This window comes from Moschus berezovskii, chromosome 3, assembly GCF_049115385.1.
Source record: "Moschus berezovskii isolate FMDL1 chromosome 3, NW_MosBer_1.0, whole genome shotgun sequence".
In the NCBI taxonomy this organism is placed as follows: domain Eukaryota; kingdom Metazoa; phylum Chordata; class Mammalia; order Artiodactyla; family Moschidae; genus Moschus; species Moschus berezovskii.
In genome coordinates, this window is record NC_142462.1 from 84,015,977 (window position 1) to 84,037,630 (window position 21,654).

The following is a 21,654-nucleotide window of genomic DNA, read 5'->3' on the forward strand; positions in this document are numbered from 1 at the left end:
TCTCTAGCACCACAGTTGGAAAGCATCAGTTATTTGGTGCTCAGCCTTCTTTATGATCCAACTCTCATATCCATACATGACCACTGGAAAATCCATAGCTTTGACTATATAGACCTTTGTCAGCAAAATAATGTCTCTGCTTTTTAATACGCTGTCTAGGATTGTCATGGCTTTTCTTCAAAGGAGCAAGTGTCTTTTAATTTCGTGGCTGCAGTCACTGTCCGCAGTGAATTTGGAGCCCCCAAAAAAATAAAGTCAGCCACTGTTTCCACTGTTTCCCCATCTTTTGAAGTGATGGGACCCATTAATGTCATAATACCAAATTTGTAACACATTCATCAAATGTTTAACATACAGGTTTCTTTTTAAAAACTGGGTTAAAAATATGCATGGTGAAAGATTTAAAACAGCTTAATATGCAGATGACACCACCCTTATGGCAGAAAGTGAAGAGGAACTCAAAAGCCTCTTGATGAAAGAGGAGAGTGAAAAGGTTGGCTTGAAGCTCAACATTCAGAAAACAAAGATCATGGCATCTGGTCCCATCACTTCATGGGAAATAGATGGGGAAACAGTGGAAACAGTGTCAGACTTTATTTTTAGGGGCTCCAAAATGACTGCGGATGCTGATTGCAGCCATGAAATTAAAAGACGTTTACTCCTTGGAAGGAAAGTTATGACCAACCTAGATAGTATATTAAAAAGCAGAGACATTACTTTGCCAACCAAGGTCCATCTAGTCAAGGCTATGGTTTTTCCAGTGGTCATGTATGGATGTGAGAGTTGGACTGTGAAGAAAGCTGATCACCAAAGAATTGATGCTTTTGAACTGTGGTGTTGGAGAAGACTCTTGAGAGTCCCTTGTACTGCAAGGAGATCCAACCAGTCCATTCTAAAGGAGATCAGTCCTGGGTGTTCATTGGAAGGACTGATGCTAAAGCTGAAACTCCAATACTTTGGCCACCTCATGCAACGAGTTGACTCACTGGAAAAGACTCTGATGCTGGGAAGGATTGGGGGTGGGAGAGAAGGTGACGACAGAGAATGAGATGGCTGGATGGCATCACCGACTCGATGGACATGAGTTTGAGTGAACTGCGGGAGTTGGTGATGGACAGGGAGGCCTGGCGTGCTGTGATTCATGGGGTCGCAAAGAGTCAGACACGACTGAGCGACTGAACTGAAAGCAATTCCGGGAAAAAGCCTTCAATTAATTATTGTACTTTAAGACTATTGTGTTGTACAAATCCCCTACCCTCCTGGCTCCCTCCCCTCTTCACTAGTAACTTTATTAAAGAAGATCGGGAACAAGTGTTGTCATTCTATGTGATAGTAGACTACACTTTCCTAACAGGTTTGTTTTTTTTTTTTCATGTGTTGATCACTCAGTTGTGTCTGACTCCTTCTGACCCCATGAACTATACGTAGCTTGCCAGCCTCCTCTGGACTGTATATAGCTTGCCAGCCTCCTCCATCCATGGACTTTTCCAGGCAGGCGTACTGGAGTGGGAAGCCAATCCCCTCTCCAGGGAATCATCCCAATCCAGGTATCAAACCTGGGTCTCCTTCATTGCAGGCAGATTCTTTACCATCTGAGCCACCAGGGAAGCAACGTCTTTATTGGGCCTTAATAAACAGATGCCCCTGTTCACTTCCTTAACAGTTTTTTTTTTAATATAAATTTGTATTTATTTTTGGCCATGCTGGGTCTTCATTGCTGTGTGGGTTTTTCTCTAGTTGTGGCGAGTGGGGGCTACTCTCTAGTTGCAGTGCATGGGCTTCGCATTGCAGTGGCTTCTCTTGTTGTGGCATACAGGCTTAGTTGCTCCATGGCATGTGAAATCTTCCCCGGTTAGGGACTGAACCCGTTCTCCAGCACTGACAGGTGGTGAGCCACCAGAGAAATCCTCCCCTAACAGTTTTTAAATGTGACATCTCACTGTGTGATTTATCCAAAACCTTCTTCCCTTATTTCTTGTATTACTTTGCTAAAGCAATCATAACAAAGCATCACAGACTGGGGACTTAAAGAACAGAAATTTATAGTCTCAGAGTTCTAGAAGCTAGAAGTTGGAGATCAAGGTGCCATTAGGATTGACGCCTTCAGAAAGCTGTGAGAGGGGATAGGTTTCATGCCACTCACCTAACTTACAGTGGTTAGCTGGCAGCCTTTGGCACTCCTTGGCCTGTAGAAGCATCACCCCAATTTCTGTCCTCATCTTTGCATGGCATTCTGTGTGTGAGGTTGCCTCCAGAATTTCCCTTTTCCTAACAAACCAGCCATATGGATTAAGGCTAATACTGATGAGCTCTTTTTAACTTGATTACTTGAGTAAAGACTTTACCTTCAAGTAACATTACATCCTAATGTATGCTGGGGGAGTTAGGACCTCAGCAGATGAATTTTTGAGGGACATGTTCAACCCACATTTCCCTACTTCTCTTTCTGTACTTTTCAATAAGTATAAATGTACTTTACAAGTATAAATGTACTTCCCAACTATATTTGCCAACTTCCCAATTATAGATAATGTTGTCATTTTTTATAGTCTCCTCTGAAAACTAGTATATGATTTTTTTCATTAATCTAAATTTGCTGGATTTTAGTCATAGATTTGGAGAAATACTATGGTGAGATACAACATGCATGGAAAAGGAACAGTATGTACTAATTATAACTAGTTTACAATTGGAGGTTGAACTATGCTGTTTAGGGAAGATACAAATATTCAGAGAAGGGGCGAGTTAGGTAGGATTTGAGTGGGCCAAGAGGATAGTACAAGGACATTCCAAGTTCAGGAATAGCTTCACTGAGCATTTAGAGTTAAGGAAATGGCAACCCACTCCAGTATCCTTGCCTGGAAAATCCCCATGGACAGAGGAGTCTGGTCCATCTACAGTTGATGGGATTGCAAAGAGTCGGACATGACTGAGCAAATTCACTTTCACTTTCAAGATCTGAGAGGCAGAAATCCAAAAATTGGAGATTGTCTTGATTCTGGAGAATTGACTAGTGACAGCTACCTTTTGGGAAGATCTACCACTTAAATTCCTCTTGACCTTAGGCAAATTAACTTTTCTGCATCTCAGTTTCTTTGTCACTGGAAGGGACCCCCTTTCCTGCAACAAATGTACATTGTATTAGAACACTCAGTACATTCTCCTTTTCCATTCTTCCCCAAGTCCTATTCCTTTGAGGCTGGAAACTACAAGTTTAAGATGGTAGCTGAGTGGGGTATAAGGTTTGATTCCTCCCAAGGATCCATGCATCTTGGAAGGAAATTTCTAAAAATCATGACGGTATTCTAACGTCCTTCCTCATTCCTACTCAGAAACACTGGCTAAGAACCCAGAGCTCCAAGGAAGTCTTTTTTTCCTAATTTCCAGACCTATATAATCTGTTGGACCTTTGCCAACATGGTACTTGGGGGTTATTCTTACAAATATCATTCTTAAATATTTTTTACAATGTTTCTTTTTGAATAAGAAAATAATCACTTTTCAAAAGCGACTTTATCTTCAAGATAGAGATGTTTGCCTAACTGGTAAATGACACGTTACATAGGTATACATATTATTGTAACTAGGTGGAGCTTCCATTTTTAAGCTGAGTATATGATAAGTTTTTGTTAAAATGTGCCTTAACTGCCTAATACTTCAAAAGAAAATGATTCTTTGGGGGAAAGGCAAAGTTAATGCTTATGGTATCTCATCCAAGTTCATGGTAGGGACTGCACTCTTGGATTAATAACACCCTGATATACAGACTACTGCCTCAAAGCCATAAACATGGTGATGACCTCTTAGTTAAAGAAAAATGTAGGCGTTATGTCTAAGCGTTCCGTTTCTGAAGTCTGTGCTATTCGAGTCACAAAATCTCTTCAATTCCTTTTTCATTTTATTTTTGATATGGGACTTAGCTGACTAGTGTGTGGCCACCTTTAGGTCTCAAATCTAATGCTATAAATATGTATAAATATACAAAACAATGTCTAAATACAAAGCCCAAATACATGGCTATAGTGACTGCTCTGGAACATTTTTGCTTATTTTCAAAGGTTGAGAACTTAACCTACAGGTTTTCAGGGCAATTAGAATTTCTACATGGGGATGAGACTCTGCTTGTGAATTGTCATCTTTGGTTATTTTCAGAATACATTTAGCGTGTATGACCAGAGTGGCATTTTTCTGATAGAATATAAATTAAAAACTGGTTGACATTCACAAACAATAATATTTTGTGAATATATTTTGGACCCTTAAATATAAAATAACTGAAAATACAGCAATATTGTTACATGTGGTTATATGCTAACTTTATTTGAAACAGATAAGTATGGTATACATTAAAAAAAAAAAATACTCAGTAGAACACAGGCTTCTAGAGAGCTCTAGTGACCTCATTCCAGCCTTCAAATCGTTTGGAAGAAATGTAGGGATGTAGTGTCTATATTTAATTATCAATATTGAAATTATTGAATTATTAATTTCTTAAACCTATTTAAGGAAACTGCAAGGAAACACAAATCCTATTATCTTTCAGGAAAAGATCATTGCAGCTTAATTTTCTATTTGTTGGGTCAGAATTGCCTATATTATTTGGGCCCTGTGTAGAATGTATAATCATGTATCTTAGGAAGTTTAAAAAAAAATCTTTGTGTCAGGGGGTTAACATTGCCAAAGAGCTTTAATTTTTTTCCTCTTGAACAAAACTCACTCATCCATGCTTAGGCAGTTTTCTCCGCAACATCCAGCACCATTGATTCTATTATGCCTAAATATCTTTTTAATGGCAAAAAAATTATGTTGACATATCAGTATATTATATTGTTTACAGAGTTTGTGAGTCTTCCTGCTAAGTTGCTTCAGTCGTGTTCCATTTTTTGTGACTCTATGGACTCTAGCCCACCAATCTCCTCTGTCCACGGGATTCTCCAGGCAAGAACGCTGGAGTGGGTTACCATTTCCTCTTCCAGGAAATCTTCCCCACCCACAGATCCAACTCGCATCTCTCACACCTCCTGCATTGGCTGGCAGATTCTTTATTACTAGCATCACCTGTGAAGCCTATTACAAACTTCCAGTTCAGTTCAGTTGCTCAGTCATGTCCAACTCTTTGCAACCACATGAATCACAGCACGCCAGGCCTCCCTGTCCATCACCAACCCCCGGAGTTCACTCAAACTCACCTCCATCCAGTCGGTAATGCTGTCCAGCCATCTCATTCTCCGTCGTCCCCTTCTCCTCCTGCCCCCAATCCCTCCCAGCATCAGAGTGTTTTCCAGTGAGGCAACTCTTCGCATGAGGTGGCCAAAGTATTGGAGCTTCAGCTTTAGCATCACTCCTTCCAGTGAACACCCAGGACTGATCTTTAGAATGGACTGGTTGGATCTCCTTGCAGTACAAGGGACTCTCAAGAGTCTTCTCCAACACCACAGTTCAAAAGCATCAATTCTTCGGTGCTCAGCTTTCTTCACAGTCCAACTCTTATATCCATACATGACCACTGGAAAAACCATAGCCTTGACTAGACAGAACTTGGTTGGCAAAGTAATGTCTCTGCTTTTTAATATGCTATCTAGGTTGGTCATAACTTTCCTTATAAGGAGTAAGCGTCTTTTAATTTCATGGCTGCAGTCAGCATCCACAGTGATTTTGGAGCCCCCCAAAATAAAGTCTGACACTGTTTCCCCATCTATTTCCCATGAAATGATGGGACCAGATACCATGATCTTAGTTTTCTGAATGTTGAGCTTCAAGCCAAATTTTTCACTCTCCTCTTTCACTTTCATCAAGAGGCTTTTTAGTTCCTCTTCACTTTCTGCCATAAGGGTGGTGTCATCTGCATAACTGAGGTTATTGGTATTTCTCCCGGCATTCCTGATTTCAGCCTGTTTTTCTTCCAGCCCAGCGTGCCTCATGATGTACTCTGCATATAAGGGTGACAATATACAACCTTGACTTACTCTTTTTCCTATTTGGAACTAGTCTGTTGTTCCATGTCCAGTTTTAACTGTTGCTTCCTGATCTGCATACAGGTTTCTCAAGAGGCAGGTCAGGTGGTCTGGTATTCCCATCTCTTTCAAAAGTTTCTGTTTGTTGTGATCCACACAGTCAAAGGCTTTGGCATAGTCAATGAAGCAGAAATAGATGTTTTTCTGGATGTTTTTAGGAACAGATTTTATGGTCTCAATCCTTGTATCTCCTCATATCTAGAGAAGCACTAAATCCCTTCATGGTGATAGCAGATCCACATGACTAACAAAAACCCTTTTGTAAAATGAGTGTGTCATGGTATTGAACTCCACCTTCACCAAATATATTGACTTTCCCTCACTGTCGCTTTGGAGCAGTCTCAGAGCTATCTGAGATGCTGCCTCCTGGTCTGCAGTCCTCATTTTGCCCCAAATAAAACTTAACTCACAACTCTCAAGTTGTACATCTTATTTAGTTGACAGTGTTCTTTAAACATCATGTGTTTAGCCCAGTTTTTTCAAACAATTTTCAAAGCATAATCCAACGTGGTGCTACAGTGCTGAGGTACTGGTACAAACGTCTGAGCCATGGGAGGTTCTAAAGCTCCCCTACCATAGAGCAGTGTGTATTTAAGCAATAACTTAACAGTTTAAGAGACTTGTCAGGGGAGTGTAATCGCCTCGGTTCTGTCTTGTCACAACAAAAATTTGCAGCAACGAACGTTAAAGTATGCTACAGCCCTCAGACCGTGTTACAGCACTCAGAGAGCAACTTCACTTAAGATCATGTTATAGTTCTTGGACAGATCAGTGTTACAGCGCAGTTTTATTTAGAAAATAAAAGGAAAATATATCCGCCAGGCATGAGGGCATGCTGAGCCAAAAGACGCGGAGAGAGCGAGCAAGCATGCGCACGCGCAGGACAGACCCCACCCCACCCCCACCCCCGCCCCACCGCCCTTTGGCTCCTCTTTTTATGTTTTTTCCTTCCCCTGGGAACTTCCCTATGTATGTTGGGCTAGCCAGGAGTGCTGTTTGTTTTATCCAAAGTCCTCACTCCAGTCCTCGGACCCTCATTTGTTCTATTTTCGTGGGCTTTTCCCTTCCTTGTCTTTTAGCCACCACCATTCTGGACTCCTTTTTCCTATTCTAACTACCTAACAAGACTGATTTTATTTCCTATGTTCTAAAACAGAATTGGAAATAACACAAAGCTCAACCTGTGAAAACTCAGAGGCACTTCCGGTACCTGCGGCTTAGAACTACCTCACTTCCGGCAGAGTTCGCGTCATCCCGAGTGCGCGAGCGGAAAGCCCGCCTACTCTCCGCGGGCGCGTCAGGCCCATGTGGGCTGAACCCAGTACCGCGGTGGCGTTTCCCGCGGGCGGATTAAGACGGCTCTCTCCCGAGTCTGCTGCGGACGGGCTCTCCGCGCTTGCCACGTCCAGCCATGAAGTTTCGGGCGAAGATCGTGGATACGGCCTGTCTAAACCACTTCACGCGTGAGTAGGGGCCGCGTCACCCCTGGCGGCGGGGAGGATGGCAGGGAGCAGGGCGCGCGGCCGGGCCCCGCGAAGCGGCTGGCGCGCTGCACCGGCTGGCCAGCAGGAGCTTGACGCGGGCGCAGGTGCCGAGGGTTGTTTCTGAACTTTGATTCCTTTTGCGTGGCTTTTCTTAACCCGGCCAGTGGCTTCACGGACAACTTTATCTGGCGCAGACCGCCCTTCCCAGCCAGGCTCCGTGGCCCCCCCTCCCCAGCCATGTCTGTCCTAGCCCCGACCCCTGCAGCACTGGGCGTCCCCGAGTGGACGTGGGAGGGAGGAACGCGGTCAGTAGGCGCCAGTTAACCCCCGAGTCTCGGTTTCCTTATTCCAGGTTGTTGGGAGGCCGGCTTGACCCCAGCGGCATTAAAAGCCTCCCGGTAGGTAGGAGTGGAAACGTTGATTTTCCCACTGGGAAGCTCACTGTGCGCAACTGGTAATTCTGCGTGGTAAATTGGTGTTTTGGATACTTAACGTACTTTTTAGTTAATTCTTTACTGGAACCTTTCGCTATAGGAGTTAGTAGCATGATAGCCAAGCTTGCCAAAACCTGCACTCTGCGCATCAGCCCGGATAAGTTGAACTTCGTCCTCTCTGACAAAGTGGCCAATGGAGGGGTGAGCATGTGGTGTGAGCTGGAACAGGTGAGTGGAGGCTCCTGAGAGGCCTGCAGCCCTCCCCCTGTCCGCCAACCCCCGCCGAATTCCACTGGAAAGGGCACAGTTGTCCCCCGCCTTTTCCTTCCCTTAGGAGGACTTCTTCAGCGAATTTCAAATGGAAGGTGTCTCCGCAGAAAACAATGAGATTTATTTAGAGCTCACATCGGAAAATTTATCTCGGGCCTTGAAAACTGCCCAGAATGCCAGAACTTTGAAAATTAAGCTGACTAATAAACACTTTCCCTGCCTTACAGTTTCTATCGAGCTGGTGAGTAGTAAGCTACCATTTCTGAAACTTCCCAGAAGGAATTCGAAGTAGTTATGTAAGCCTTGGCTTTCTACAGGAGAAGCTAATTGGTTTTATTAAAATGAGAGATCGGCACATCACTGTTTTTTCATTGGAGTTGGGTCCTCCTCATACTTAAATAGTATTGTGATCTCATAATATTCAGTGAGGATGCTGCTCTTCCTATGAAATAACTCTTCTTGCATCTTTCTTTTCAAATCTGTGTATCCAGCACGTCTGTTTCTTTTAGTGGTATTTTCATCTAGTCTAAAAACCATTTTTGCCTTCGAAAAGTTTGTGTGTCCCTCCCTTATCCCCTCACTTCTGCTGCTAACACCTTTTGTTTTCAAGGAATACGTTTATCTTCCACCCTGCTACCAGCTTAATTTAATGCACAGGTCTCTTCAGAACAAATGTACCCCACAGGGTCTCACTGCTTACAGAATGAGGTTGACATTTCTCATGTGCTGTCCAAAGCCCTTCAAGTGTGGCTCAACCCACTGTAGAGCCACTTATCTGCCCTGAGTGGGTCTCCAGGTGTGTCCCATTCTTTCCCAACTCCCAGGCTTTTTTGAGGTTGGATCTTTTACTTGGAGTCTGTGTTCTTTTCCCTTGTTGAAGCCTTTTTTTCCTCTAGTGCCCAGCACCAATGCTGCCTCCTTCCCATCCTTCCCTTATCCTGGCAACCTCTCCTTTATCCGTTCTGTGCACTTTATATTTTCTGTGAGTATTATGTTCAGTTTTATGCTCTTTATGGAGGAGGATTTCTCAACTGTATTTTTTAATTGAACTGTAGTTGTTATACCGTGTTGGGTTGTTAATATATGCCTTACAGCAAAGTGATTGAGTTATACTTATATAAGTGTTCTTATTTTAATATTCTTTTCCATTCTGGTTTATCTCAGGATATTGAATACAGTTCCCTGTGCTATGCAGTAGGACCTTGTTGTTATTCATTTTATATGTAATGGTTTCCATCTGCTAATCTCAAACTCCTAGCATCTTAAGGCTGTTTCTGGCAGCCTTCTCCAGTCCTCTCTTTAGGTCTGATCTCCGAAGCTTGAGCTTCAGCACACAGCTTCTGTCCATATGGGTGGACGTGTGTCTGAGGCTGGGGAGTGTGGGGAAAGTGGCATCACCGGTCTGTGCAGGGCTGTCTTCATGCTGCCTTCTGTAAACTGTCTAACTGTACTCTCCGCCAAGGCTCCCCAGCTCACCTCCCTGCTGGTCTCCCTGCCTTCCTGTGGGGGGACATTCAGGGTGTGGGAACTTTTCTTCCTCACAGCTCTCTGCCTGGGGTGTAGGCCCCATACTGATTCCTTTCTAGTTCTGTTTGTTGTTGTTGTTACATAAAGATTTTCTTGTCCTTTCTGAAGCCTGAGGTCTTCTGCCATGTTTCAGTAGATGTTCTGTGAGAATCATTCCATGTCTAGATATATTTTTGATGTGTTTGTGGGAGGAGTGAGCTCCACGTCCTACTCCTCCACCGTCCTAATCACTAGCTTCTTTAACTTCGTTTTTCTAAGCTCTGTTAATACTTGTTGAATGGACATTGGTTACTGAATTGAGAACACTTAGGTTTGGTATCAGCAGTTTTTGTCTTTCATTTCTTTATCTTTTAAGTATTGATGTGTTTTAATTCTTCTCTTAGCAGTTATCTGTGTCAAGCAGTAGTCGTGTTGTGACACATGACATCCCCGTGAAGGTTATTCCTAGAAAACTATGGAAGGACTTACAAGAGCCGACGATCCCAGATGCTGACGTGAGTGATGCCCGGTGTCACCACGTCTTAAATGGTGTGATTTGGATTCTCTGACTTTAAAGTCTTGCTGTAGGTTTTATTTGAAACTTGTATAGTACCTGAAAAGAGATAATCATATTTAAAAGATAGCCCAGGAACAAAAAATTGGAATGTTTCCACTTATTTGTTAGCATCAATCATCTTAAAGTAGTGTTATATATAAGACCACACTCTTTACAGTTAGGAGAAAGTCTTACCCTCTAATGGCACTTGAGTAAAGCTGAAGTAGCATTTTGGAAGGCAATGGCAAGCCACTCCAGTGTTCTATCCTGGAGAATCCCAGGGACGGGGGAGCCTGGTGGGCTTCCGTCTATGGGGTCACACAGAGTCGGACACGACTGAAGTGACTTAGCAGCAGCAGCAGCATTTTGGATGACCTTTGCATCTATCAGGAGTAATGGCCCTAGGCACCAATTTGGGCTTCACAGAACGTGGTTTTTTTTCTTTGTCTTGTTAGGAGTATGTCCAAGGTGTATGTAATAGCCAGAAGGAGAGGCTGCTTTAATTCTCCTGATAGGAATCCCAGAGCCACCGGAAAGAAAGATGATGACAAAGGGTCCTTTGCCTCTTGTCATAATTTATTGAAGAAGAGACCATGAAATAGAGTATGGAATATTTACTTGGCTTTTAGTAGATGTCTCCGCTGGGAAAAAGCCAGCATTGTACCCAGCACTGTTGTAACCCAGTCCGGGCACTGGTACAGAGTCTGGCCCCCAGTGTTTTTACACAGAGTAGTAGCCTGCCCCCAAGTCTGGGTGTGAACCCCTCGGAGGATGGCCTCCACTGGTGCTGATTCTTACTCCCCTTGGGTGTGTATGGGGGCATCTCAGCAGCAGGGCTACAGATCTGGAACGAGAGAATGGCCTCATGGACATGGATGCCGAGCTCACCGAAGGCAGGTGTGAGTGAAGCTGTAGAATTATTTTTCTTTTTTATATTTTTAAGAAAGAACTTTATTCAGACGATTTAAAAATAAGATTGCAGAGCTTTTAAGAGTATACACATTCCAAACATAGGTAATGAGCATTTGTCAATACTTGATTATGTTAATATTTTAATACTACTGATCTTTCTCATTTGCTTTGTAGGTTAGTATTTATTTACCAGTCTTGAAGACTATGAAGAGCGTTGTGGAGAAGATGAAAAACATCAGCAATCACCTTGTAAGTTCTGACTTCTTTGAAAAGAGCTCCCAAGTGTGTAGTTTTGGCTGCGTGTCCTCGGAGGAGCCTTGTCTGGTGGGGACTTGATGCCCTCCATTCATCCTGTAGTGTCTGTGTGGGGTGTCCCTCACCTCCCGGCTCTGGGGGCTTGGCTTCTTGTTGATAGCCTGTGGTTTTACAGGTAAAACCTGCCCTGGATCTTCTCAGCTCTCCTCTCTGATATTTGGCCTAGTCTCTCACATTTATGATATTAGCAGCAGCAGCAACAATACATTCAGTGGTTCTAACTTTCTTTCCATATGTTTTGGACAGCATATTATGTATTTTATCTGATAGTATACATATTTTTTTATGATCACTGATGCTGGCAGTGAGTGGAATGTCCTATCTACTTGCCAAATGTCTCTATGAGTCCAAGACAAGGATCCCCCAGGACGCGTTCCTCTTCCTGGAAGCAGCTCTTAGGCCAGGTAGAGGGGCATGTTTACTTCCTGTTTACTTTTGTGACGTTTACGCTCAGTGTCAGTGAAACACTGAATGTGACAGTGACAGGAAGTTGTGAACAACTGTCCTTCACTCCTGAGGTTCTCCTGAATTCTTCAGTCACCCCTGAAACGCACTTGATTATGTCCCTAGGTGTTTTAGACACGACTGTCCACCTGATGAAACTTTCGCTCTTTAGCGTCTGCAGACTGGTTACCTGCCACATGGCTGTCCCCTGCCTGCAGAACTGCTCTGGACCCTTGTCCATCCCCACAGCACTGGTGTTCTCCAAGCCTGTCTCTGCCACTTCACGCTTGGCTGTTTCTTTCCCATCGTCCCCTGGAAAGCACTTAGCCCTTCTCACTGCTCATGGAAATTCCAGACTCTCCCACTGCCGTGGATGTAAGCCCCTCCTCTGCCAAGCTGCTCTGTTCACTGCTATGTGATAAGTTGTCTGCTAACATCTGGGAACCACTCCTGAACTGGCTGCTTCCTGAAAAGGGAAACTGTCTTAACCATCTCTGCATGACAGCCACTCACTGTGGGGTTGCCACTCAGCAGGCAGATTATAGGTGTTAGCGCACAGACCTGGAATGAAATTTAGCTTCAGGAGATCTTTGGCATTAGCAAAGTTTTCTGAAGCCTAGAAAATGTTTACGGACTGTGTTATTTCTGCAGTTGTGCTCACTTGAGAGTAATTTCCTTTCATGACTTACTCTGTAGATTTCACGTCAAGTTTACGATAACTTCCCATGAAGCAGTGTGTGCCGTGCAGACATGAGTGTTCTCCTGTGCCTGTCCTGATGTTGATCCAGTTGTCAGGCTGGAGGCTTCTTTTGGGGATATCCCGGAGCCCTTGAGAGGCCCAGGAGAGAAAAGGCAGGACAGTTAATTCAAGGACCTGGTTATTTGTTCTTTGTGTCCAGTGGAAATGAGTTGTCAAAGTAGCTTAGATTAAATCATCAGAAATTTAAAAAAATCATCAGAGGTGTTTTTCTCTTCCCTGGAGTGTTTAAAAACAAGGATTTTGTGCAGTGGCTACTGCACTGTGAAATACTAAATGGAAAGTGATCAAGCATATGGAAAATTGGGGTAGCCAAGGGCATAACAATATTAACTTGAGTAACCAGAATTCTCTGTCTGAAGATGACAGGCGAGAGAATCAAGGAAAATTAGTAGGACTCAACATATTGAAAACATCTCCAGTCAGAGGCCCAGAAGCCCTTGTTGAGGCACCTTCCTTACTTCCTTTAGTTAGAGACGTGGCCAGTGGGGGTGGGTCATACGTGTGACTCGGGTGAGAGCAGAAGAAGCAGGCATTGACTGCCAAGAGTCTCCATCAGGTTTTAGGCATTGGGATCCCCTTCAGAATGGAAGTTCTAGTTCAGGAGGTCTGCAGTGGGGTCTGGGACTGACTTCTGACAAGCATGCAGCGATGCTGTTTCTGTGGTGGTGCTCCATGGTCAGAGCGGTGCTGTGTTACACCTTACGTGTTGTCTCGGCTTCACAGAAGCAGACTTGGGGCAGGGGGCATCATGATACGCTGGCAGAGCTGAGTCCTTGGAGCCACCCCCGACCCTGACTAAGTGGTGCACCTGGTGGAAAGTATCATCCAGCATAACAGTCACAGGGGCTCTGTTACTTTTTATCAGTTGAGATAATTTATGTTAGATTCCCAATGCGTCTCATCTTTAAGCCATGAATGGTCAGTAGTTATCATTAAGGAAATCTCTGGAAGAAGTCAGATCTCATCCACATCCTTAAGAGCAGAGTATGTTGATGTGGGTAATTCTATAGATAACATTCACAAAACAAACACGGTGAGCAGTGTTTGGAGGGTCACTGGTGAATTCCTTCAGTAAATTTTGTTTGAGTGCTGCCCTGCACCAGGCACTGTGCTTGGAGAGAGGGATCTAGCATTTGATTACTCAGATTTTAGGAATTTGAAGTGAATCTAGGACATTGCAAGCTGCTTTCCTGAATAAATCTTTATAAAACTTGTTTTTCAAAAGCAGGGAACATTTACAGGTAGATACTAAGAGCGTGCTTATTTGAAACAGATGGATCTGTGTTATGTGTTAGCCTTACAGAGTCCCTGTACACTGTATATTCACAAGTCCAGAATATGCACAAGGATTGTTTTACGTATTTTTTTTTTAGGCAGGTATTTTTTCGGGATAATAGAGTGGGCTTAGAAACATCACGTATTTCTGGGAAGTGAAACGATAAGGTTGACGATAAATTCTTCCCATTTAGAGGTACGCATACTAGATAATGCAACAATGATGTTTGGAGGCTGTTTCCTATATCAAGTCAAAGCCTTAGTAAATTGAAAACATCTTTTTTGTTTTGTTGCTCAAATGAGAAATAGAGTTCACTAGTTTTAAGGAGCAAGAATGAAAACTACTAAGTAGTATTCCTAAGTAAATCTGAGATTTAGTTGTGGCCAAGCCCTCTGGAACAGGGTGTCCTCCACTCGTCCTGGGGCTTCTTCCCTCTTGCTGTACCTCTGCAGTGGCCCCCTAGTGAAATGACCACCTTTGTCTGCAGGAGCTCGGTGGTAGTTTTATATTGTTGGTTGAACAAAATGTTGACTTGCACACTGCTGCATGGGCTTTCCAAAGACCTTCCAGACTTTAGAGATGGCCAGATATTGATGTCAAAAGGCAAAATGTAGTGTGCTTTGGCCAAATGGCCAAAACCTTAAGCCGTATCATGGTACCTGTTTCTTTCTCTGAACTTCATTTCTAGATTTTGTATAGTTTAGCGACCCTGTTGGTTGGTGCAGGGCAGAGCGTAAAATGAAAGGGCCCCTCTGATCTTGAGGGAAGTCATGGGCACTGTTGGGGCAGGGATGGGCCGAGGATGGGCCACAGCGATCAGTCACCAAGCCCAGTTGTCCTCTGTCTGAGTGCAGAAAACACGGCAGCCACAGGGCACCACAGCTTGGTGGAGTCCAGACACCTGATGGCGTCTCTAGGTCTTTCTGAATCTGGAAATCTCACTTCCCAATGTCTGAGATTATTCTTTATATAAATGGTTATATTCTCCTAATATTCTGAAGCCTTTCTGGTTATGTTGAGTTGTGATAGATAGTTTGGTCCATTTGTAGAAATAATGCAGTTAGCGAGCTTATCACTTCACATTCTCTTCTGGTTCTCCTTGCTCTGTTTTACCGGAGTTGCACAATGTCTGCATTGTCAGAGCTGCTGGCAAGGTCCCCCCAGCCTCACCTGTTTTCAGAGCTTCCTACTGTGCTCTGCATGCAGAGGGGCTGCTCTCTGGAGACTTTTTAAGTCCCTGTGCTCAGGCCTTGTCTTCTCTCTGTTGCTGATGCCTTGTGGGGTTTGGTGCTGTCTGAAGTGTTCCAGGATTTGTGGGATTACTTTGTCACCTGGTTTGTTGGAAGCTGATGTCCACTTTTTTTTCCCTTTTGCTTTTCTTGAGACTGTAAAATACTCAATTTGCAGATTATTGAAGCAAACCTAAATGGAGAATTGAACTTGAAAATAGAAACTGAGCTAGTGTGTGTTACAACTCACTTTAAAGATCTTGGAAATCCTCCATTAGGTAAGTCCTGGTGGGTTATATTTTGCATGTGATAAATTGTTCAGATGACAAACCATACTGAGGTCTCTAGATGGAAAAGAATTGAACTTCGGGTGACTGTGTTTCAGGCTCAGGAAGGGAAGACATAGTGGGGTTGGGTCACTTGTTACTGCACTGTGGTGGGAAGGTGAACCTCCTGAACGTGAGAAGCTGAAGAGTGGGCCTGAGGGCTTCCTTGTTCCTCATCTGGAAAACCTAGGCTTGGGCTCAGCAACATCCAAGAACCCTTCTGTCTCTTCACTTGCTGTGCCTTCTACCAAAAACTACAGTTTCTCACCTGGGTGGAGTCAGAAATGTAGATGATACTTTTTATTTTCTCCTTTTTTGTGTGTGTGTTAAAAAAGTAATTTTTAAAAAAAAATTATTCGAGTATAGTTGACTCTACAATGTTGTGTTGGTTTCAGGTGTATGGCACAGTGATTCAGTTATACATATATATGTGTCTATTCTTTTTCAAATACTTTTCCCATATCAGTTATTACAGACTCTTGGGTATAGTTCCCAGTTTTGTTTAATAGGTCCTTATTTATTTTATATATAGTGGTGTATATATATATACACATTGATCCTAAACTTCTAATTTATCCTTCCCTTTCAATAACCATAAGTTTGTTTTCTAAATCTGTGAGTCTGTTTCTGTTTTGTAAGTAAGCTCATTTGTATCAATGTTTTAGATTCCACATACCAGGCTATCATACGGTATTTGTCTTTCTCTGACTTCGTTTGATGATCTCTAGGTCCATCCATGTTACTACAGATGACATTCTTTTTTATACCCACACATCTTTATCCACTCCTCTGTTGTTAGACATTTAGGTTGCTTCCATATCTTGGCTGTCATAAACAGTGCTGGAATGGACATTGGGTTGGTTGAGTAGATTGGCTCAGGAATTAGAGTCGTCTGCTGCAGAGCTCACAGTGGTGGGCAGGCTGTGGGAGGGAGGTCTAACAGGGAGCAATGCAGAGGCCCTGGGAAGGTACTCTGCGAAAACCAAGTCACCCATGTGTTCTGAAGTAGGTCTGATAAGACTCCTTCCACTTTTAGAATTAAAATTACTAACTACCAGTTTGTTTATTAGAGATACATTGTAACTTAGCATTGCAAGAGAATTTTACTTCATAGTGAAGGGCATGCCTTGGAGCAAAGTGAAATCCATGTTAATAAAGCTTTGACAGTAGTTATATGAAGTGACTTGTTTTTGTGTTGCTCATTTTGTTTATTTTAGTAAATTACAAAGAGGGTCTTTGATACCTTCCCAGAGTTGAAAGGACGTTTTCTTCCCTTTCATTCCACTTTATAATGAGAGGGCTTGATTTAGCTGTATATGGTCTTGTTTTGGGGATGGTTTTTTGGCCCTACCGTAGGCCATTTGGGATCTTAGTTCGCCAACTGTCAACAGTGAAAACATTGAGTCCTAACCACAGGACTGCCAGGGAATTCCCATCGCACAGTATTTTAAAGTCAATACTTAGTAAATGCTTGCTTGGTGAGTGATCTCATTTATATTATGCAGTGTTTCTGTAGGTTCTCAAGTCAGTGGTCAACTAAACCATTTATTTATGTAAACAGTCATCGTGCAATCTCTCACTTCCCTGTTTCAGTGGAAGATAATTGTGTCTTAAAATGTTCCTGTCGTTTTAGCTTCCAAAAATGCTTCTCAAGATAGAAACTCAGAACAAATGGCTGAAGTGCACATAGACATTAGGAAGCTCCTGCAGTTCCTTGCTGGACAACAAGTAAATCCTACAAAGGCCACTTGCAGTAAGTTTGCATTTTGATTTGTTTTTCATATTTCAAGCACTGTAATCAACTGTAGTCTTACACATTGTGTACAGTCTCATAAATGCAGAGACGGCTCGGTCATTGGTGGACTCCAGTTTCCTGAGTGGTCCCTGGAAGATGGGTCTGGACTGCCTCACCTTGTGTCATCCATGAGTCTGCATCCACAGAGAAGCTGCATATGAGCAGAGGCGCCTGGCCCCATCTTGCTGTGTTATTCTAACCTTATGTGTGCAGGGTCTCTGTCTCCCTTGGGCTTGGATTTAAGTTTCCATCTCAAAGCATTTCTTTCTTTCCTGTGTCAGCCTGACCTGTTCCAGTTGTCCCGTGTCTTGTCATCTCTGCTGCCTGCTGACTTAATAGTGGCTTTTAATGGTGCTCTTGATTCTGGTTGGCCTTGTCTTTCTCGTTTTCACGTTTTTTCACCCTTCAGTCCTTGATTACAGATGAGGAAAGACTCACTTGCTGAGAATTTTTCAAGGATATGTCTGTTTCCTTGCTATTGAGATCACAGCAATTGAAAGAAAACTGGATCCTTGGTTGGAGGTGACACCTCTTTATTTGTGAATTCCCAGTCTGAGCACCCAGCCACCAGTGAACAGAGCTGAAAAGGGTGACCCAGGAATATAGGATGCCTAATAATTGTCAGATAGTCAGCACTGTAGAGAACGAGTAGGAGATTCCCAAAGGTTCTCCAGTGAAGGAGGAGAGGCCACTGGAAGGGAGTGGCATTAATGCATGAGGACTGCACTGGTGGTGCGGGTACAGAAGGAATGCAGAAAACCACGGCAGGGAAGGAGCAGTGAGAGCTGCTGAGTCGTGGGGCAAGGGCCGGGTCTGCCTGTGCTGCGTCTAAAGAAGTTATGGTGTGGACGCCCCTGAGGCTGAGAATGGGGATGCAGTGCTTCAGCATGCGGTCCTCCCAGTTTAAGACAGTGCTTCTCAAACTGTCTGCATGCACAGGGCCCCTTGGGGACCTGGCCGAGTGCAGATGCCTCTTCAGAGCTCTGGCTTGGGCCATCGAGGCTGGGTGATGCCCAGTTGTGGGTCCTTGGAAGCCATTCCTCCTGTCATTGTAGGGGAAGTGTAGGGAGTGGGGGTTGTGACCCTAGCTGCCCTGCAGGGAGGGGGACCAGAAGATTATGACAGCCAGAATTAAGTTTCTCACACTTTCTTTCTTACCCCAAACCTTTTCTGCCAGTGGTTCTGGCTTTGTGGCATCATCCTCCAGGTGCTTGCTCCCTTCCCATCTCTGGGCGGTGGTGGGAGCGCTTTCCCCAGCATCCTCAGTCTCCACTGCCACCTGTGTGTCCAGCACCTCTCCTGATGAGTGTCATTCTGCTGGTCCCTTGTGTCCCTTCCCGACTTGCCATTCTCTTGAGATTGGTCTCAGCAGCCTGCCATGTGCTTTTTGTCTGCCTTTCTTCTGCCACCTGGCTTGATCTGGCTTCAGCTAGCTTTCCTTTGGTGTGGCGTGCCCCACTGCCCCTGTAACTTCTGCCCTCGGTGATACGGCCCTGGCAGCTGGGCTGCTTTCATGCTGTGGCAACACCTCTTCCGCTTGGTTGGCTTCTGTTTTGGGTCTTAGACCCAGTGCCTCATTGCTCATCCTAGGCTCATGATGGCTGCCCTTGCAAACTGCCTCCCGCTCTTTGGTAAGACCCTATGTGCTTGCCTCTTCTCAGCACGTGCCGGGGACTTGCTGGTGAGAAACTGCTTTTTCCTGGAAGGACGTTGACTTGGGTACATGTGGTTTCTGGGAAATTTGCCCTGTGGCTTGTTGCCCCAGAGACCTTGACCTCTTCCTTGGTGGAAAGTGAGCTGGCCTGAGTCAGGCCCCTTGTTTGGCATCAGCTGGGATGGTGGAGACTGGTCACCTCGGGAGGGCCTGGGTGCTCCAGGAGAGGCTTGGGGGAGAAGCTGCTGCAGTGCTTAGGGGTGAGAGTGTGTGCAGAATTGGTCTTTACAGTAAAGGATTTCCTTTCTCCTTAGATATTGTGAAGGACAAGATTGTTCACTTTGACCTGCTCCATGAAGACGTTTCCCTGCAGTATTTCATCCCAGCGTTGTCATAGCCCTGCCTTGTGGGCTCGGGAGCTCAGGGACCTTGGTTGGACCCACAGCAGTGGAATCCTTTTTTTTAACTTTTTTATTACTTCTAGAATATTTTCAATAGAAATTGAATTAATGAGTTAATGAAACACAGTTGGATAAACATTTCTTCATATTACTTCTTTGTTCTGTCTGCCTTGTTTTGCTTTGAAGATGTTGAAAGAAAAGTTAAAATTTATTTATTCAGACTTTAAACTTTTCTAATTGAAGTCGTGAAAATCCTCCTGTAGTTTGAATTTGTGTAGTAATCAAAATTGGCAAAAAAATAATGTTTGCCAAGCCTAGCACTTTTCCTCAAGGCATTGTTTGCTCAGCATATTGTTGTGGGAACAGACTTGAAGCAATTAGGTTTCTGTGTACTTGGAGCCCAAGAAGGAGGGGTTGGCCCTCTTGCCACCTCCATCCTGTAGAGGGTCCCAGGGGGTCTGGGTACACAGCACGTATGGTCTCATTGTGATGCCCATGAAGATTTTAGTCGGTTCTTTTGTTGCCATCAGGAGGATGCGTGGGCAGGGCCTGGCCATGTCAGAGCAGCACAGACATTTTGAGTCTTCACAGTGTGGCTTCTATATTTGGCAGAGTAGGTTCAGTGGTAGGCCCTGGGCCACACAGCTAGTGGCAGGGATAGTATCTGAACACAGGAATTCTTGTCGCCCTTTCCCTCACTTCTGCTGTAAGACCAGAGTAAAGAATGATACATTCCAAAGGTAAGTCACCAACCATTTGAGGCATCTGGAAAGAACATCTTAGTTTAAATCTGATGTGGTAAAGTAGGTTTACATGCAGTTTTTAAAATGTCAGAAAGCCAGATATAATCTCCCTCAGCTTGTATAGTGTTTATTTAAGTAAACTTGAATAGTTTTAAGGAGGTCTGGGTATGGCCAAAGGGGTCTTCCTTGGAGTTGAGAAACAGGGTCCCTTTCTGATTCTCAGACAGACTTGCTGCTTCATGTTTACCTTGGCCTCTGCCTCCCACAGAGCTGTCGACTGAGGACAGTCCTTCTTCCTACACTGGAGGGGCTAGTAGACGTGGTGATTTAGGGAAACATGGCCCTGCTTTTCACCCAGGGCAGAATTTCACTAAGTCAGGAAATAGCGGCTTAGTCTGTTTAAAGGAAAGAGTATAGTTTGAGAAATTAACTTAAACAGCGTTCTGGGAGTTAGAGACACACTTTGGCTGACTGGGTGTGTGGAGAGCTGTCCTGGGTAGTTGTGCTCAGGCCTGTGTTGCTTTGGGAAACATGTCTGGAGCTAAGTTTGGGGGCCATCCTGTGCTGGGTCAGGGATGTCTAAGAATCCAGGTGCCTTGTCATCCTCTGTGCAGGGACCGCTTGTCCACTGTGATCCCCAGGGCCTGGTGGAGGCAGTCTGGAATGTGACTTTGACTTAGTCCTAGGCTGGCATTCTGGCTCTGTCCCAGGAGCTAGATTTTTCTGCAGTGCGTTTCCCATGATAGCAGTAACCTTTTTCAGAACACAGGCTTCCATCTTGCATGTTTTCAGGGCCTACAGAGCTTCCCCTTGGCAGGAAGGGGACCCCTGAGAGGTCACATACATTGTGGATTGGTCTGCAGCGCATCCCACATGGAGAGTGGATGCAGTTTGAACAGCATGAATGATGATCACAGATCTGCCGCACATATACAGTAAACATTACAGCAAGTGTCGCTGTAATACTGCTTAAGGAAGACGCAGTCACACTGCTCCCAATCCTCCACTACAGTTTCACAACACATTCTTACCATGCTTGCATTAAAAACAAACATAGGTGTTCTTCTTTTATAGGCAATGCCTCAGTTTATATACAGTATGTTGAAAATGCAGAATGGAATGATTACTGAAGGAATCTGTCAACACAGGGAACTTGTACAAAATGTAGGTGGTTCTTCTTATGCACAGACATCTCACGTCAACATCGAAACGTGTACCCAAATTCCACCCAACCTGCTGGCATGTTAAGATAGTTGATAATGTCTGCCATGTTCACCCACAAAGATCACGTCTTTTGAAGTGCAAATGCAGTGATAGGAGCAATAAAACTGGCCATCTTCTGGTACATTCCTAATTACTGTGAAGGTCAAATCAAAATCTGTGGGTGGTCTCACGACCCTTGCATATTAAATAGCATGTTCACCCCTTGGTATTCTATAATCACTCATGGAAGTTGGATCTCTTATGTTAAATATGAGGACACAAGAGAGAAGTTACTTTATATGAAGACCTAAATACGTTGTTTCCATTATACT

At 44.0% G+C, this 21,654-nt stretch overlaps 1 protein-coding gene across 9 annotated transcripts; it reads left to right on the forward strand.

Moving 5' to 3' along the window:
• Window positions 1–7,257: 7,257 nt before the first annotated feature.
• Window positions 7,258–19,527, forward strand: HUS1 (HUS1 checkpoint clamp component). Of its 9 annotated transcripts, none has more exons than XR_008685260.2 (9): window positions 7,264–7,477; window positions 8,033–8,160; window positions 8,267–8,443; window positions 10,113–10,223; window positions 11,351–11,425; window positions 15,379–15,478; window positions 17,160–17,279; window positions 17,354–19,040; window positions 19,290–19,527. XR_008685260.2 is itself a non-coding variant. In XM_055421052.2 (9 exons), the coding sequence occupies exons 3-9, from the start codon at window positions 8,044–8,046 to the stop codon at window positions 19,370–19,372; spliced, it is 783 nt and encodes a 260-aa protein (XP_055277027.1). In that variant the 5' UTR covers window positions 7,332–7,477; window positions 7,851–7,896; window positions 8,033–8,043; the 3' UTR covers window positions 19,373–19,527. The 9 variants fall into 9 exon arrangements, 5 of the variants coding, with proteins under 5 accessions (XP_055277029.1, XP_055277025.1, XP_055277028.1 ...); XR_008685261.2 differs by having other exon boundaries at window positions 17,354–19,002; XR_008685262.2 differs by having other exon boundaries at window positions 17,354–17,843.
• The last annotated feature ends 2,127 nt before the right edge of the window (window positions 19,528–21,654 follow it).

Excerpts from the sequence above, each read along its gene's own strand:
- HUS1 (XM_055421049.2), top strand. The coding sequence starts at position 7,426 with ATGAAGTTTCGGGCGAAGATCGTGGATACGGCCTGTCTAAACCACTTC. Across the intron at positions 10,224-11,350 it reads CGACGATCCCAGATGCTGAC|GTTAGTATTTATTTACCAGT; the intron begins GTGAGTGATGCC and ends TTTGCTTTGTAG. Across the intron at positions 11,426-15,378 it reads AAAACATCAGCAATCACCTT|ATTATTGAAGCAAACCTAAA; the intron begins GTAAGTTCTGAC and ends CTCAATTTGCAG.